Source organism: Triturus cristatus, chromosome 11 (assembly GCF_964204655.1).
Source record: "Triturus cristatus chromosome 11, aTriCri1.1, whole genome shotgun sequence".
NCBI lineage: Eukaryota > Metazoa > Chordata > Amphibia > Caudata > Salamandridae > Triturus > Triturus cristatus.
The window spans coordinates 846,323,216-846,342,590 of NC_140594.1; the positions used below are offsets into that span (position 1 = coordinate 846,323,216).

The 19,375-nt window shown below is 46.8% G+C and overlaps 1 protein-coding gene across 1 annotated transcript in view; it reads left to right on the forward strand.

Moving 5' to 3' along the window:
* Positions 1-469: 469 nt before the first annotated feature.
* LOC146785516 (uncharacterized) overlaps positions 470-19,375 on the forward strand; it is a 79,666-nt gene continuing 60,760 nt past the window's right edge. The window contains exon 1 of the mRNA XM_085633379.1: positions 470-880. Within this exon, the coding sequence (XP_085489505.1) occupies positions 854-880 (27 nt within the window). The 5' untranslated portion in view covers positions 470-853. The remainder of the gene's footprint in view (positions 881-19,375) is intronic.

Here is a 19,375-nt window from a genome sequence, read left to right on the forward strand (position 1 = left end):
CTTAAGCCTCCAGCTACTGTGCGTCAGTGCTTGGCTTTCATTGTGTGAACCTTGCCCTGTTCCTAGTTTGGTTCTTTTCCGATCACTCCTGTCCCTGGATTTGCGCTATCGAGTCTGCTGGAGCCTGCTGCCCGATGAACTCCTGACTTGTTTTTTTTATATTGCCTTGAGCGCGAGGTCACGCTGTGACTCACAGCTGAGTTTCTTCCCACCTGCTGACTCCCCGTACATTCCTATCAAGCATCAGCGCAAGGACGCGCTGCAATCCTCAACCTAGCATTGTTTCTTTTTGGCCTCAGACGACCTGTCTTTCTTTTTCAGATCAATGCGAGGCGCGTTGACTTCCTCCCCGCTGTCACCTAGATTGCGGGTCGCACAGGCATTCAACTTTTGATCAACGCGTGGACGCGTTGATTTTCTTCCCGCTGCCGTCTCCATTTGCATAACGCGCAGCTGTTTGTTTTTGTGCAATGCGTGGGCGCGTTGATTTTCTTCACACTGCTGTGTTCTGTGTGGATAGCACTAGCTTCCCCCAGAAGCTCGTTAAGAGCTGAGATCAGCTTCTTTATTTTAAAGACCTATTCTGCTGGCAATAAAATGACTGTTTGATACGCCGGAACATTTTTAGTTTCTCAGACCGAATACAATAACTCCAGTTTCCTTCTGTCCAAGGATCTTCTGGAGTATATTTTTTATTACCTGAACTGCACTTTGAAGAACGAGCAGAGGTATGCTCCAGTATTTCGTTTTTTTTGTTTTTTGTTTAAAGCTGGATTAAGGAACGACTACTCCCACCAGCCTTTCTACTTTTGATTTAAAGAGACCTTCTGCTGAGACAATTGTGGATCATCTTATGAGACAACAGCCAGTCCTGAACCAAGTAAGTGTGGGATGGTACGCAACCTAAAGTTTATTAGTTTAAGTCTTGGGGGTGTTGTATATTTCCTAGATTAGGTTCTTTACTTAATTGTGTTTGTTTATTTCTTGTCATTCCAATCTAGAAATCCTGCATCTAATTGGACTGGACCTTCTCCCTGTTGGTTGCAGTAGACCTTTTCTGATTGTCCTCCTCGGTCTCTTCATTTTCTGAAGATACTTGCATTCCTCTAGTGCAGGGGTCTTCAAACTGTGGGGCGCGACCCCCAGGGGGGCCGTGGAGTGATGCAAAGGGGGTCGCGCCTTCCCAGTCACACTTCTGCCCAGGCCCAAGGGCTTCAGCCCCCCCCCCACCCACACTTTCCCCCGTCTTGTGTCTCATCCCGGGCTGCTGCAGTGAAACTTGAGCTGCTGGGGGCTCAGCTGGGCAGTGTCTGGATTCCTATCTCCGGCACCCCGTGTTTTTTTCACAGGTCTTTAAAGACCATTTGCATTTTAACATGCCTTTGTAAACTGGTTACAGAGGCTTAGGTTTTTTTGCTGGTTCCAGTACCCCCTGGGTCCCCACTGTGCCTATTCCTTACATTTGGATTTTACATTCACTGCCGTAGTGTGAGAATGCATTTCATGGAGAGGAATACAAAGTTGGCTTTCTGGGGGCGCCGTGTGTGAACGTTTATTGTGCTTTTGAAGCACCTGCTGCAGCGTTTCTTTCCCCGGCAATTACCAGGCCTCACATAAATGTCAAGATAACTCGTGTGATTAATTATCTTCCTGGAGAGAGATCAGAATTTTGTATAGTTGAGGTTTTGACTTAGGTGAAGTTAGTGCAGAGGGTTAATATGCCTGCTGCAAAGAACGAGTACCAAGTAGATTACAGAGTGCGTATGATGTGAAGAGATCAGCAGGTTACTGCTTTCAAAAGAGACATCCTTTTGTTACTTGCAATTTATAACTTAAAGTCCTAATATAGAACAGTGAGCTATTAACTTTCATCCTAGAACTGCATACACACCGCAAAGTATACATTATTAGAACACTGATTAATGTTGCAAAAAGGGTTAATTTGGCTAGAAATCAATTCTTATTATTAAAGGAAACTCCCAACTATGCTGTTTCTTTTTCGACTCTGAGTTTGTGCTTCTCCACACCAAGCACTCTTGAACTATACTGCCTACCAGTATGGATGACATGTGACTCCTATACTTTTAGTCCTTTGGCTTATGTAACATTTCCTATACACTGATTTACACACTTATGATTGATTGTCTCTGTGTAATGTGTGTGTTATGCAAAGTGCTCGGACACCCTACACTGGTATGAGTGGCACTATATAACTAATTCAATGCATCTGAGAGTGTGGGGTTATGGAGACTTGGTCACTGTTAAAGGGTGCTAGTGAAAGAATCCGTGGTGGGGGTGGTCATTGGGGGGGCACCAAAAAACATTGTCGCACAGGGCACCACCAGCACTAAAGCCGGCCCTGGGAAGTATGCACAGATAAGCGCTGAAAATACCGCTTTAGGTGACTGCTTTTTTTTGTACCGACTGGGCCATCAAAATAGTCTGCTGGTAACCCTAACCATAGGACTGGAAGTTTGTTGCAGGATCAGCACATTATTTATTTCCTTCACCCTCGATCCCCGATTAATGCCGCAATAGTTTAACTTGGATCTTAAAGTCTACGCCCCGTCAATAACATGCTGAGTTACTTCATGGGTCTGGGAATGCACCCTGCATTCAGACAACTCATTCCTCATTCTCGCCCTTTATTGTCACGCTCACCTTGCACTCACAGTGATCACAATGCACTCACACTGATCACCATGCACTTGCACCATTCACCCGCTCACCTTGCACTCACAGTGATCACTCTGCACTCAAAATGCACTTGTCCTGCTCACACTATACCTCAACCTGCAGTCACACGAGTACACTACTCATCCTGCACTCATGTGACACTTCACTCACCTGTCCACCTCACTACTCAATATGCAACTCACTCAAACAAGCCCATCAGTAATCATACATTCATTCATCCCATTCTGAACTTGCATCCGCACCCAAAATGAGAGAGGACAGCAAGGGAGTGAGAGAATTTGATTGAAGAGGTCAGGGATGAGGAGAAATGTGAATTGCCGAAGAGAAGTGTGGACACGCAAGAAGTGAGTGTGATCCAAAGGTGAGGGCTTCTGTTAGAACAAAGGGGAGATGTGAAAGAGGAATGGGTGGACTGGAGAGGTGTAAGATACAAATAGACAAAAATTTGAATGAAGAGACGAGGTGAATGAGAAGTGCTGAGGGGCACGGGAGGTGACAGGGCCAGAGAGGCCATGAGATAAATGTGAGAGACTGTTAGAGATGAGGGCAGTGAAAGGACAGAATGGCAAGAGGTGATTAAAGGTGAAGTGAGAGGTTGAATGGGGAGAGTTCAGAAGTTGTAAAAAGGGGTGAAAGAAAATGACCTGCAAAGTGAGAGAGGGATCCGGGGTTAGGAGAGGAGAGAGGGATGGAAGGGAGGGGGTGAGAGGAAAGCTGCATGGGTAAACGGCTTAACTCTACACAAAACCGCCAGGGTTTTAAGGGACCCCTGCTTCTTCCGGTCAGGGCCAGGTGAGCTTCTAATGTGGCAGCACGTATTGCTGCAGAGTGGAAGGCCCTTCACAAAGGTTGACTCAAAATCTTTCTGATGATAATTGCTGTATTTTGGTTATAAATTGGTACTGATTGGGTGAAATCTTTCCTCAGCGTTACGTGTGTAACAAATATCAAAATAATGAAGCAATGCTATCCCAAAATACGCGGCATCACATAACCTCATTTACATTTTCATCCCACGCAATTTAGTCAACAGGTTTAGACATTTTTGTCAGGAGGGGGTCCTTGCGCCTCAAAATGTTGACAGGGGGGTCTCGGCATCCAAAAGTTTGAAGACCTCTGCTCTAGTGTGTTCCGTCTTTGGCACTGTGGAGGCTGTATCTTTGGGGAAGGGAGGGGCTCTCTCTTCGCTCCTGGGGAATGGGTACTTCTGCCTGGGCCACCAGTCTCCGTCCGACATAGTGCTGCAGGCCTTCTAGTACCATCCAGTGCCCAGACCCTGGGTACATGGGGTACCACTTTACAAGGGACTTATAGACCAAAGTCACCATGTTAAGGTGAGAAGCACATGCATTTTAGCACTGCAAGTGGTAAATGCTGAGAGTCCTACGGCCATCAAAAAGATACAGCAAAAATCGGAGGCAAAAAGTTGGGGGAGGACCACCCTAAGGATGACACGTCTAACACAGGCCCATTAGTAGCATTTGATTTACAGGCCCTGGGCACATGTAGTGCACTGGAGTAGCAAGAGGGGGGCAGTCTGTCCCAGGCGGCCCACGTTTTGGGGCAGCCGCCTCCCCCCCACTCATCCATGCGGCCGCACCGGGGCGGCAAAGGCAGGGACTGGCGTCAAAGTGGCTAGGTACACCACTGATGTAGTGCACTTTACTAGGGACTTCTAGGTAACTCAGATAGGCCAATTGTGGCTATACCAATGTTACCATGACTTTGTAGCAGTCTGAAGTGAAGGGTTATAGCCTGACCACTGTTTTTTTGGTTTGAGAAAAAAGAGTGTTTTCAAACCTCCACTCTGCCTGCACCTCACGTTCCTGGGCTTGCGGCCTCTCCCTCTGATGCACGACACAACACAGCTTTACACATTAGTTTCAAGGAAAACGAGGGACGACAGCTGGTTGAATGACGCATATTACAAGTGTTTTTTTCTATTTCTTTACTTTTTTTAGAGGGGTGGTAAGTGTATTTTAAGGGGGTGTGTGGACAACTTTCACATGAGCAGTTAGCAGTTAAATGATAACACCTAACAAAAAAAAATAGCATTTGCAGGAAACATTGAGAAGCTTTGCCTCAGCATTTCCAAGATGAGCGCGCGCCTTCTCTTTGTTTGAGGAGATTCCTTAGGGAAATGGCGGCGCTCCGGCTTAGAAAGCACGGAAAGCATGGCGAGAGCCAACATAGTTACATACCCTGATCGCAGCTTCCAGACCAGCGGGGAATTCTGTGCATAATAATCCTCGATGTGTTCAGCTGATATGCATTATCAAATTGCTTATTGATTTTGGTGTTTGAATATAAGGTACATAATGAGCATCTGCAGGGTAAGGGGAAATATGCATTATGAGTTAAGCGAAGATTTCATAGCTAGAAAATGAATAAACCCTGGGTGATTTATGAAGGCGGTTTCCCGGAAAAGCTTTTTGTAATTCAGTTTGGCGCAGACGGGCACGCTGTGTTCTGTTTACTTGTCGACAAAGTGCAATTAAGGCCTGCCTCGGTTTTTTGACTTGTGGAAAATTGTCGAAGTGCCTTTTTGGATGCTGGAATTATTTTCCTGGTAGAGAGTGCGGACGGTTTTTAAAATACATTTCAAACAGCAATCTAACTGTGAAGGTCAGCAATGCCTTTAAAACCAGTAATTTCGAAAGAACCATTTTGAATAAGTAGTTTGAAGCCTCTGGGTGGTAAGACAGATCGACAGGTTGAGCGCCTTCTGCACAGGAGTGGGCCTCACCTGCAGATCATCTAGGCTGTCATTTTTGAAGATGAGTAGTGACATGGGTGTTAGGTGGAACGCACAAGCACACACATCATACATTCTTCAGTCTCGCTGGGTCAGGCTCATTAGTGGCAGACATCTTTAATATTTGCTGAACTTTACGGCACATGCCGGTAGACGGCGTCCACTCACTATTTACACAGGGTGGACGCCGTTCACCCTGCCAAGAAGTTGGGCTATGAAAATGTTGAACCCGTCAACACCTGGACACATTCAGCAGAGCTTGCATGTTGTATGCTTCCTTCAAAGCAGCAACGTGCAGGTGAGGGGCTTTGTTAGTTCAAATTCCAGCTGGGCCCGAAACAAAGGCCAAGTTTAAGGGACGATCAGGCCTCCATTTGTTGGAGAATCCTTGGCTGGGAGCTCCCTGGAGCCTCAAACTTTGATGCAAATGCAATTGAAGAGGAAACAAATGCACACTGCTTGTTATCAGTTCACAGGTACTTAAAGGCATGATATTTTGACTTTATTCAGTCCCTGTATATAAGAGATATGCATGAACTGTCAGAATGTGAGATGTGTTGGTCTGTCCCAGTATGTACACAAATAATTTAAATATCACTAATTTGTTGTATTTCTTTTATAGCGTCACTCATCCCAATGCAGGGTGTCAGAGTGCTTTACATCACACGCACGCATTATACATTAAAAATAAATCATGCAAGTGTGTAAATCAATGTACATGATGTATTACATAAAACAGTGAGGGTTACAAGGTATAGCAGTCACATATCCTTCATAGACCATTCTGCTATACTGGTTTACAATTTATGAACTTCAAGTAAAGGGATCTGTGTTAAAAACAGTAATGCACTTATCTATCTATATAAAATAAAAAACATCCATGTGCATGTTACATGATGCTACTTGATGTGCATATCAGGAGACACATAAACCCTCCATGCTACTTTAATTCAAAACTGGGACTAGACAAAACACAGACCTCTACAGAAAATAAATTAACCTCCAGAGTTATCACCTTTATTACTAATCCCTGAGATTTACTGGGCACACGAAGATCTCTGCAACAGGTTCCTTAACCCCATAAGAAATTTAAAAAAGCAGACTTTGCTACCAATTAAGCAGAACAGATTTACTGCCACCTTTCTCCTTGTTTTAAATGTGTTTGTGGTACAGTTGTTGAAAAATAAATGTATAAGTTGAGCTCCACATTTCGCTTTGGTGTTGCATCTCTTTTTTGACACAATCCCAACACAAAATCTAATTTGTTAAATCTTGTGCTGCGCTCAAATGTACTCATGATAGACACCATCAAGACCATGAGCACAATCCACTCCGGCTCTCCGTCAGACCCATTTCCGCACCACGTCTTCAACAAAGCAAGCAGCTCCATTGCACCCCACCTGCGCAACATCATCAACCTCTCCCTCGACACCGCGACCTTCCCAGAGAGCTGGAAACACGCCGAATTAAACGCCCTACTCAAAAAACCTAAGGCTGACCCAAGAGACCTCAAGAACTTCCGGCCCATCTCTCTGCTCCCCTTCCCAGCCAAGGTCATCGAGAAAATCGTCAACAGACAGCTAACCCGATACCTTGAAGAAAACAGAATCCTGGACCCTTCACAGTCAGGGTTCCGCAGCAACCACAGCACAGAGACTGCCCTCATCGCCGCCACCGATGACATCAGGACCCTGCTGGACAATGGTGAGACCGCAGCACTCATCCTCCTAGACCTCTCTGCCGCCTTCGACACCGTCTGCTACCGCACACTATGCGCACGCCTCCACGCCACAGGGATCAGAGACAAGGCTCTGCAAAGGACCACCTCCTTCCTCTCCGGCAGAACCCAGAGCGTCTGCCTCCCCACATTCCATTCCAAAGCCTCTGAGATGATCTGCGGCGTACCCCAGGGATCCTCCCTCAGCCCGACACTGTTCAACATTTACATGGCCCCGGTCGCACACGTCACCCGACAGCACGGCCTCAACATAATCTCCTACGCCGACGACACTCAACTGCTCCTCTCCCTCACCAAGGACCCCATCACTGCCAAAGCCAACCTCCACGAAGGAATGAAGGCCGTCGCCGACTGGATGAAGATCAGCCGTCTGAAGCTGAACTCGGACAAGACGGAGGTCCTCATTCTCGGCTCCAACCCTTTAGCCTGGGATGTCTCCTGGTGGCTGACGGCACTGGGGGCAGCCCCGACACCCACTGACCACGCACGCAACCTGGGAATCATCCTCGACTCAACGCTCTCAATGACCAAGCAAGTCAATGGCGTCTCCTCCTCCTGCTTCAACACCCTCCGCATGCTCCGCAAGATCTGCAGATGGATCCCGACAGATACAAGAAAGACAGTCACCCAGGCCCTCGTCAGCAGCAGACTCGACTCTGCGCGGGAGCCCCGACCAAGCTCATCAAATGACTACAACACATCCAAAACTCCTCGGCACGACTGACCCTCGACGTACCACGCCACGGCCACATCACCCCCCACTTGAGGAACCTCACTGGCTCTCCGTCAACAAGCTCCTCATCCATGCACACAAAGCACTCCACAAGACCGTCCCAGCCTACCTCAACAGACGGCTCTCCTTCTACATCTCCAACCGCCAGCTACGCTCCGCCGACCTCTCACTCGCCATCGTCCCGCGCATCCGAAGAACAACCACCGGCGGGAGATCCTTCTCCCACCTCACCGCCAAGACATGGAACACCCTCCCACTGAGCCTACGACAGACCCAAGACCTGCTGACCTTCAGGAGGATACTCAAGACCTGGCTGTTCGATCACGAGTATGTAGTGCGCTTTACAAATGATTGATTGATTGATTGATTGATTGATTGATGCTAAACATATATGTGAGGTCTTAAGATCTGATGTTACTTTTTATGGTGTCACTTTCTGTGATGTCACATGCGATGTCACGCACTGTGATGTCCCTTGCATACTGCCTAATTTGTTTGGTCCCCCCACTTCTATTTTTTGGGACTTGTGCCCTGCTGAGCTTGTAATGACCTGAATTAGGTCAGTACAAGGTCAGCAAATACAGAGATATCTGCCTTTGTGGTTAGTTAATTTTCTATCATGACAGCTCTGCTTGAATGTAAGAAACCACTTAGTTGGACAAAAAGAATGTGACGTTATGTCGCCCTTCCACACCCGTATGATTGAATTGTTTTATGTGATTTCTAAATATAGACCCGCAAAGTGAGGACCTCTTCCAAGATTAGCATAAAATATGCCCTCTGTGCAAAAAGGGTAGATTTACAAAGATTTGTGCAGTGTTTGCATGACGCAAATCACCGCAAAATCTTTTTTCCTAAGTTACTCTGCAAATTAATTCGAAAGAAATGCAAGCTGCTTTGCATTCCTTGGTGCCAAGGGGGCGATCTGTGGGGGTTAATGGGCATTCCCATACAACCACCCATTGGTTTGAAAAGAAAACCTGTCTACTAAAAAAAGTAGTTAGCGGTTTGTGTAAAAAAATAACGGCCATTTCAAATAGGCACTATCAAGGAGAAATGTTTTTATTTCTACTTTCTTTTCCGACTTTCCTTGCGTGCTGCACTGTACAGCCCACATACAAGGTGGGAAAAGGTGTAAAGTTAGTGTAAGCATAGTATTTTGTACTGGAAGGGTGTCCTTCCAATACATAACCTATGCTAGACTCACACAGACACACTTGCACTATGGCATGAAAGGTGTGTGCGCGGCCCTCAGCAGCAAATTTCTGTGACGGTGCTAGGGAGAGGAAAGTGCTATATCTCTGTAAACATGGTGCTCTCCTACTCTCTCCTTCTCATGCAACACAGCTGTGGATTTGGGGGGCCCCCTAGGGACCACCCAAAGGTGCAGAGCCACCCTTCGTCCTCAGGTCCAGAAACAAAGTGAGACTAACACTGGAGCACATAGAGAAAGGACGTTTATTTTAATCTCATGAGAGAGAGAGAGCATCAGCAACAGACACCCGTAGCTGTCTGAGGAGGCAAATCTAGTCACAGCAGAGCCTTCATAGTTCTTATACCATTAACCCCCCCTTCCCCCTTCCCTCTGCGCACAAGCTGACAAAGAAGACAAAGTCAGGAGAGGTTGCGTGAAGAACATATCAGCAGATGTTCCATGTGACGGTTGAATGATCGCCACAGGCATATAAAGAAGAATGTAGCTTTCTGCAAAATCTAAGTAACTTCCCATTTCGGAAAGTCACATAGGAGTCAGATGACTCGTGAGGCACAGAAAGGGCAAACAGGGGTGAACATTCCTAGACACAAGCTGTTGTATGCAGAGACAAGATGAGGAAAAGAGTACAAAATGGCTGAGAGAGTGTCAAGATAAAGAATTCATTTTCCACAGTCCCTCCTGTTGACAGGAATGAAGCAATTTAGTCAACAATAATGTCCATCAATTCTTGTATCTGTTGTGCCATCATAATTTTGTCATTTTCGGAGTGGCCAAGGATAGCGGGAGGTTTGAGAGCTTGAGCACACAGACTGCACAAGGGAGACCCACAGTGCAGGCAAAGGCAGCAACAAAAGAGAAGCGCAACAGGAATAAGGAGAAACATGAGTATCTTCCAGCCCCATGTAAACAGAAGATCCCAGAACCATCCGCTCAATGTCCATGTTCCCAGCTCCTGATGCAATTCGGAGGCCAGTAGGTACAACTTCTTTATGGCCAGAAGTACAGACGGGGCGTTGTCAGGTATATATATACAGCAGCTTGCCCCTATGATGCGACATGCTCCTCCGTGGTCAGCCAATACCACATCAAGAACAAGCCTGTTCTGCAAAGTCACGGTCCTGATAGCGGTTTGTTCTTGCGTCAAATTACCCAGTGCCGCGGACGTCTGGTTTATTACAGCCTCCAATGTCCTAGTGAGGCGGTGAATCAGTTTGCTGTTTTGTACTGGACCGATAAAGAAGAAGAAGCCTTGGTTAAAACCTTTGTTGAAGTCTGTAAATTGCTCCCACGTTGTTTCTGTCTGACCCACCAATGAGGTGTTGAGGGATCTCTCTTGACAAACTGGGGCATGCCTTTTCATGAAGTTGTTGTGGTAATTAGGAGGAGCAATGAACACCGGTGGCAGGAGGAAGGCCAGGTAGCAGCTGCCGGACCAGTTTTCAGGGAGGTGGTAATACGCAGTTGTTCCACAGATGAAGTAGACAGATATTGCGCTTGGCATTGGTAGTGTTGGTGGTGATAGTGCATTTGCTAGAGCCAACTAGTATAGACCCTTGTTGATAGATGCAGTGATGTCCAGGAATGGGAATAACGTAGAGCACAGTGTCCTTTTTTTTCTTTTCGTTGTGATTGGATCCTTCACCAGCAACATCCCTTGATGTCCCACTATTTCTTCTTCTTCTCTGGTGCCGTTTGTGCCATTAGTTTGGCCCCCCCAAGCTGCTGTACATGATGAGAAATTGTATGCTGTTTTGTTCCGTCTGGCCCATAGTCTTTCTCGCCAGGCATGACAGGACCCATTGGGGGAAAATTACAATGGAAGCAAGGGCGTACCTGCACCTTCTGCTGTATGTGGGGGCAACATTCCGCAGACCCAACAGTTCGTGGTATTGATAGCCTGATGCATTTGGTGAAAGCTTTGAACAAAGGCATTGTGCTTGAACGCGTCCGGGTGCACTGCTTGATGTGGGTGAAGCATGAAATGGTGATGCTCTGGTATTGTTGGAGACACCGTCTGCAGTGGTAATACTGTGTCTTTTGCTGGGGCTGGTTCCTCAATGATCCAGAAGAGGATGGTGAAGATGATATTGATAACGAAGGAAAGGGCTATAGTCAAAGAAATTGTTTTGCAGCTGTACAATTTGCTCAGTAACTTTGTCTTTCTCTTCTTCGGACTTTGTCTTTCCTCTTTTAGCTGATCCATTCTTCTTGGAGCTCTATGGCTGTTGGACAAGAAGGTACTACCCTAAGCGTCGCTGGTAGCTGGTAGTTGCTACACTGTCTAGGCTTCTCAGTGAACCACTAGAAGGAACACCTATCCACCCTTCCAGTCTATACTACCGCCCTGTGACTATGGCTGAACCAACCTGTCCTGTCGCCGGAGCACCCGGGGTGGTGCGGGGTCGGAGATGGTACCTGTGCTTACCAGGAGCTGTTTGATCTTCAAAAAGTTCCAATTCCGGTTCAGTAATGTCACACACAGAAGTGTCATTTTCCAGGATGTCTTTGTAGGTGGTCAAGGTTGGTCCAGTCTGCAGAAAGCTGGGCACCTTCCGGCAGTGTGTTGCATGGACCCAGGACTTTCTACCTTCCACCCGCAGCGCTATTTCGGTCATCAAGAGGACCAGGAGGGGACCTTTCCACCGGGGCTCCAACGTCTTCTTACGAGCAAAGTTCTTTACCATGACATGGTCTCCCGGTTGAATGGCATGCCCAGGTCCTTTTGATCGATCAGGCAGAGCTTCCTGGACCTGTTGGTGTATAGAGGACAATGTTTGGGTAAGTATGGACAAATAGTCACTCAGCAATTCACAAGGGGAATCAGAAAATGAAGTAGCAGAAGGGGCACCCCATACATTCATGGGGCATCCGAAAACAACCTCATAGGGTGTCAATGATGTGCGGGAATGTGGTACAGATCTTATAGACAAAAGGGCCAGAGGCAAGGCGTCAGGCCACTTTAAGCCTGTTGTCTCCACTATTTTGGATTATTTGGACTTGATGGTGGCATTATAACGTTCAACCAGACCTGCTGATTGAGGATGGAATACAGCGTGAAATTTCTGGTGGACCCCCAACCCTGCCAACAAGTGTTTGATGACTTCCCCAATGAAATTGCTCCCGCTATCGCTCCAGAGTACCCGGCAGAGACCATATCGGGGAAAGAATTCTTTCAACAGCACTTTTGCGGTGGTAAGGGCGGTGTAATCTTTTACTGGGTAGGCCTCCACCCATTTGCTAAATGCGCAGATGACCACCAAGACATACTTGAGGTTGTTGCACCTGTCCATTTGGATGTAGTCCATCTGAAGGACTTCAAAGGGAGAGGTGGGTTTAGCGGAACCTGCACGGGGTACTTTTGTTCCTTTTCCTATGTTGTGGCGAAGGCAAACTAGGCACTGTTGGACCAATTTAGTGACCACCGGGCGTAGTTGGGCATTGTCCCAGACTCCCTGTAGTATTTTAGTCATTGAGGTGGCATCTATATGGGCTGGTAAATGGGTCATGTTCAATAATGGGAGGAGGTAGGCATTTGGTAACTTCCATAATTTTGTGCGTTTGGAGCGCCAACAATTTTCCTCATCCAACATGCTCTCCTGTTCCCAGGTTTGAAATTCTTCTTTGGTTGCTGTGCTTTGAATGTCTCTAATCTGTTGTCTGGCATTGTGCCATTTTTCTGCTTGGGATTTTACTACGTACATAGGGGTGTATTATCTATCTCGCACTGTTTGTCGTGCTGTTTGATCAGCAAAGGCATTCCCTCGGCCCACATCATCCATTATCTTTTTGTGTGTGATGCATTTAACAATGGTTAGCTTGCGTGGCAGTGTTAAGGCTTGGAGTAGTGCTGTAACTAAGTCACCGTGCAGAATAGGGGTACCATGGGATGTTAAGGATCCTCTCTCCCTTCACAGTATGCCAAAGATGTGCACCACCCCGAAGGCGTACTGACTATCTGCGTAGATGGTAACCGCAAGGTCCGTACCAATGATACAGGCACGGGTGAGAGCTATCAGTTCTGCTGCCTGAGCAGATTTCTGGGGTATGTGGTCCGTTTCTACAACAGTGTGAGTGGTGATAACAGCATAGGCCGCAGAGGTGGCACCATGTGGTAATTTTATGCAGGACCCGTCTACCCACAGTTGTCCATCGCTTTCTGGTAAAGGGGTGTCTTTGAGATCTATCCGCCCCTTTGTCTGTTCCTCTGTGTGAAATAAGCAATCATGTGGTGGGGTGTCTGCGGTGTCAGGGTCCGGGGTGGGCAACAATGTGACAGGGTTCAGTGTGGTACATCGTTTCAGCGTGATATGTGGTGCCAACAACGTTAGTTCGTATCCAGTCAGACGTGCACTGGTGAGGTGCTGAGTCTTAGTCTGATTGAGCAATATGTCTACTGAGTTGGGAACTAAAACCGTCATTTTGTTGTCTAGAACAATGCCTTCTCTTTGACGTATAGAAACAGCTGCAGCCGCAACCGCTCTAAGGCAAGAGGGCAATCCGCTTGCCACAGGGTCAGGGTAGCAGAAAAATAAGCACAAGGTCGCTGTTTGGTGCCATGAGTCTGGGCCAGGACCGAAAGAGAGCAACCTGATCGTTCATGAGTATAGAGGCTGAAAGGTTTGTCATAGTCAGGCGTTCCTAACACTGGTGTGGAGCAGAGGGCCTGGCGAAGGTCATGGAAGGCCTGTTGATGTTCTTGTGCCCATGGAAAAGGGTTGGGGGTATCCTTGGTAAGCAGTGCAAGGAGTGGCTTGACTATAGGGGAAAAATTTTGAATCCACTGCAGACAAAAAGAGGTGAGGCCAATAAGTGCTCGAACGTCTTTCTGTGTGGTAGGAACAGATAGTTGTAATATGGTATGAATACGGTCAGGTGTGAGTGTACGTCCCTCCTTATACAGTAGGTGGCCGAGATAGGTCACCTGCTGTTTACAATACTGAAGTTTGCTTTTGGACACTTTATGACCATTGAATGCTAGAAAATGCAAAGTGGCAAGGGAGGCAGTGCAGGCAAGTGCTGGTGTGTCTGCTGCTAACAATAGGTCATCAACATACTGGACCAAGACAATGCCTTAGGAAGGTGTATTTGGTCCAGCTGAGCTTTTAGGGCTTGGCTATAAATGCTAGGGCTTTCCGTGTACCCCTGAGGGGCGCGACAGAAGCGGTAGGATCTATTTCGTAAGGTGAATCCAAAAAGATAGCGAGAGTCAGGGTGGATGGGGAATGGAGAAGAAGGCATTTTTAAGATTAATAACTGTAAAGTTGGTAGCTGTTGAGGGAATCATGGTCAAAATGGTGGTGATGTCAGACACCACTGGGAACTGAGGTATTATTATCTTGTTAATGGCCCGGAGGTCAATAACAAAACGGTATACTCTCTCAGAGTCAGAAGAGCATTTCAAAACAGGTAAAATAGGACTGTTGCACACATTAGAGCAAACCTCCTCAACCACTCCAGCTTTTTTCATGTCCTGTATAATGAGGTACAGTGCTTGTTCACCCTCTGCAGATATTTTGTACTGGGGAAGTCGGGGTAAAGGTGCATTGGCCCTGACCGTGATGCACACAGGGTCCATAACTGTGTGTCCTACATCGGTGTCAGAAGTGGCCCACAAAGTGTTTGGCAACTCTTCCAGACCTTGTAACTGGGAGTCGGGAGAGTCAAGAAGGCGATATATGCGGGACTCATGACCAGAGTTGCAATCGTTGTCAAACAATATGACTCGAACTGAGTCAGGAGAACATCTAATGGTGGCTCTATAATGTTTCAGGAGGTCAAGACCCAGCAAGTTATCTGGACAGTTATGTGATAATAGAAAGGAGGCCATTACAGTGTTACCATGAATGTCAAGGTGTATTTCTGAGGACAGTGGGTTAATAGAGGGCATGCCGTTAAATCCTACAGAAGTGACAGATAAACCAGACAGGGGTGCCCTTGGAATCAGTTTCTAGGACAGGGCACTCCTAGAGGCCCCAGTGTCAACCCAAAAACTACCCTCTGTGCCAACCACTGCAGCTGTGATATAGGGGCCTGTCAGGTCAACATGTAGTTCCACTGGTTCCTTCCCCTGCCCTTGGCTGTCTCATGCATAGTCAAGATCAGGGAAGTGATCAACAGTAAACTCTTGGGCATTAGCCTGTCGGGTAGTGTCAAAGGCTATTGAGCTGTGTTCATGGGAGGGTGGCGGTGCTCCCCTGCCCCTGCCTCTAGGGGCACCCCGTTCCCTACCTGCCATCTGGGTGTTGTAAGAGCGGACACTCGGCACGCCAGTGGCCCGTCTCTTTACAATAAGCGCATTGATCATGGGACAGTTGCCGTGGGGGTCCCTGAGACTATGAAGTGGGAGCGGAAGTGTATGTGCCTCTGTAACCTCCCCTTCCCTGTGTGTGATGATAGACTTGGGAAAGCAAGACCTTTTCTTTTAAGTCTTTTCTTTTTCTTTCTTTTTCTTCCTCAATTTTACTCTGCAAATCTTCATAGTACTGTGCCATTGTCAAAATTTGAGCTGGGGTGGACGAGGGCCATGTACTTTCACTATTCTGCAATTTCATGGAAATGGGGGTCAGTAAGCTTTTAACAAATGTTTGGACCAATAAGTGACATCCGGTGTCAGTAGCGGTGTCTTCTCCGCTATAGTCAGTAAAGACTTGGCCAAGTCTAGAAAAATAATCGGAAACTGTCTCGTCAGTTTTTCGTTTGCATGCATGAATAATCGTCCAATCCACCTTTCGAGCCGGGACTAACTGTTTGAGTTTTGTCACTTTAAGGGCTGGGAGAGTTAAGATGGCAGCTGCAGGTCGGTCGCCAGGTTTTCTATCTCTATCCATTCTGTCTAAGTCTACCCAAGTATGGTGAAACATGGTTATGTCATACACCTTCCTAATGGGTCTCCAAAGGTCAGGGGGGAGAATTAGTCCAAAAAACAGGTCAATGTCCACTAGCGTCATAGTATAGGTGGAGACAACAGTGTCTAGTTCCTCATAGAAGGAGGCAGGGTTTTTTCTGGGGTCTGGTAAATCTTTCTTAAAAGCCAGAATGTCCGCTCGGAGCCAAGGAGTGTATACCCAATTGTACAATGTCCTGCTCTTTGCATTTGGGTTATCTACACCATCCTGTGTTCCGTCCCCTCTGGCCGGGACAAAAACTGGGGCCGCCTCTCTGATTGGTGCCATTGTTTCAATCACTCCACCCACTGCACCACTATCACCTTCTTACCTTTCCTCTTGATCCCTCCTTAGTTCTTCCATCATTTGTAAGATAAACGCAAACAAGGCATCTTGTTCCTCCTCACTTGCTCCACCTTCTGACACTTTACGATATAGCCTTCTAACATAGTCCTCTGGTGTAACCTCATGGCGCCCCTCGTATAAGGTCATCACTTCATATGCCAGTCTACAAGCAAAATAATTCTTCAAGTGGTTTGGGTAGGCTGAATAGACCGTACGTATTTGATCAGGGGTAAAATTGTCTTCCAAATAGGTATGGGTCAATTGATCTAAAGCGTGTTTCTCGTCTGTAGTAGGGCGGGGGGTGCGTAGCCTAGCATCTACTGAGTGTTCGGGACCAGAGTGAGATGGGGTGGAGCTGTAGGGTCGGGACGCAAGTCTGGACCGGGAAGTTGTTGTCCATCAGCGGGAGGTAGAGGGGGAGGGACGTGATATGGTGGTGGCGGGGGTGTAGGAGTAATTCATCCTCATGGGGGTCTGACTGTGCCAAGGGGGTATTTCGCATAGGATAGTGTCTAGAGGCATTTAGCCGGTGTTCTCTATCTAAACAGGCAATATTTGAAGCCACCTTTTCTTGTTGTAATTCCGCCAATTTTTGTTTCTCTGACTTCAATACTGCCTTCTGGGATCGAGCCTGAGCTCTCCTCTCCCTTTCTATACTTTCCTTCTTCCATAACCCCAATGAATCAAACATGGATTGTCTAGATCTGCGCCTATGCAATTGGGCTTCTACTGCCTCTATTTTCTGATGGTCAAATGAGCCATATTTTGGCCAGGTATTATCCCTATCCTTTGACGTCTATTTGTTCCATAATGTGCTGTACATAATGGGAGAAATACCGTATTTTATGTACATTTCTTTATTCGGGGTACCCTCCAGTGGGGCTGGTTGACTTTCTTCCAAAACATCTGACTGAGATATACAACAGCATATCCGTACAAATGTACTACACACGGGCATGTTTACAATACTTTCTACCAAACCCTTTTCTTATTATCAAAGATCCTGCATTGGACAAAAAGTCCACATTACCCGCTTGCCTACACTTTTTGCAAAGAGTGAATAAAAAAAATGAAACAATAACGAATCAGAACTATAACCAGAACATAAGGGTGTCGCAATTTAGCGACCCTACCAGAATCCTTTGTCTTGTCCTCCAGGTGGTCTCTTACTGCAGAAATCACCCAAAGCTATTGAGGGCCCCAGTCAGGACCAGCATCACTTGCGGGGGTCTTCGCGGATGGAGAGAAAGTTGGGTAGTGGCTACAAAGACAAGGGTCTCTCTGTGTAGGTGCACCCCACTACCGTCCGCTCAATCTTCCTCCTTGAGACCCCTCGACCGGGCAGCAGCGTCTCTGATGGGTCCCTGTTCTTGGGCACCAATTGTGGATTTGGGGGGTCCCCTAGGGACCACCCAAAGGTGCAGAGCCACCCTTCGTCCTCAGGTCCAGAAACAAAGTGAGACCAACACTGGAGCACATAGACAAAGGACGTTTATTTTTTTCTCATGAGAGAGAGAGCATCAGCAAAACAGACACCCGTAGCTGTCTGAGGAGGCAAATATGGTCACAGCAGAGCCTTCATAGTTCTTATACCCTTAACCCCCCCTTCCCTCTGCGCACAAGCTGACAAAGAAGACAAAGTCAGGAGAGGTGTACGTGAAGAACATATCTGCAGATGTTCCATGTGACGGTTGAATGATCGCTACAGGCATGCAAAGAAGAATGTAGCTTTCTGCAAAATCTAAGAAACTTCCCGTTTCGGAAAGTCACATAGGAGTCAGATGACTCGTGAGGCACAGAAAGGGCAAACAGGGGTGAACATTCCTAGACACAAGCTGTTGTATGCAGAGACAAGATGGGGAAAAGAGTATAAAATGGCTGAGCGAGTGTCACGATAAACAATACATTTTCCACACAGCACAGCATTTTTGGCTGCTGATCTGCGTTGCATGAGAATTTAGCAAAACTGTGCCCCAGCATATCAGAGATTTTAAAAATATTTTCTGCCAGGGCCAGCATAATTTCACTGACAGTTCCAGACAGAGGGTTTATCAGTTGTATGTCATTGGAGGGGCTGCCTCTAAATTAGTGGCCCATCTAGTGCCAATCCTGTTAGCTCAAGTTACTCAAAAGGGTTTTCCAAATGGGGGAGTTGCCATTGGGAGACATAGCTTCGCTTGCATTTTAAATGAGGTGGGGGAATGCAGGAGAGTGTAGATTGGACAGTCTACCTTTTGGAGCCTATCTGCTGGATGCACACATCTAACTGACATCTCAGTTGTTTACGCTTTAGAGGTTGATAACTTGAGTACCATTGAGTAATCATATGTCTACCAGCTTTTATCAATGTGTACATAAACGTTCAATATAATTGTTGATTTTATGAGGAGAGCGATGAACAAGAGATAAGTTTAAGGGGAAATCTTGGGCCGGGGTGCTTTGGAGCACTCAGGCACTAGGTTGAGAAGGAGAAGAAGGATGGAAGTGCTCAGAGAGAATACTTTTCAGAACCAAGTTTCTGTTTTTATGGACCAAGTGGCCCTTCATCATTTTCCACATCTTCCTAAAGTTGTCCTCAAGGAAAAAAGGCAGAGAAAGCGAGTTCCAACGAGCTGAGCCTTGTAAACCAGGAGGCCTTCCCCCCACACCACTGTTCACATCAAGATGCAGGTATTGAGATGCCAAACGTAGGCATCTGGGCGGCTTTTATAGTTTCAGCAGTTTGGATAAGTACAAGGAGAGTTACTGTCGAGGACAATATTGTCAAGACAAATTAGTATGAATTTAAATCTGTTAACTTATCAGTGCAGAAGGCTTGTCATCAGACTCACTGATTCTGTAATATGAGGTAAGGTAAGGCAGCAGCAACCTTACGATGCCACCTAGTGATGGTGCCAAATTGCTGAAACATTGCACAATGTTGCTCCTTTTAATGCATTGGGAGCACTCCTGCTGGCAATATTGTAATTTTGCCTGCAGCTTTGTAAATCCTTGCATGGTTCCTGGT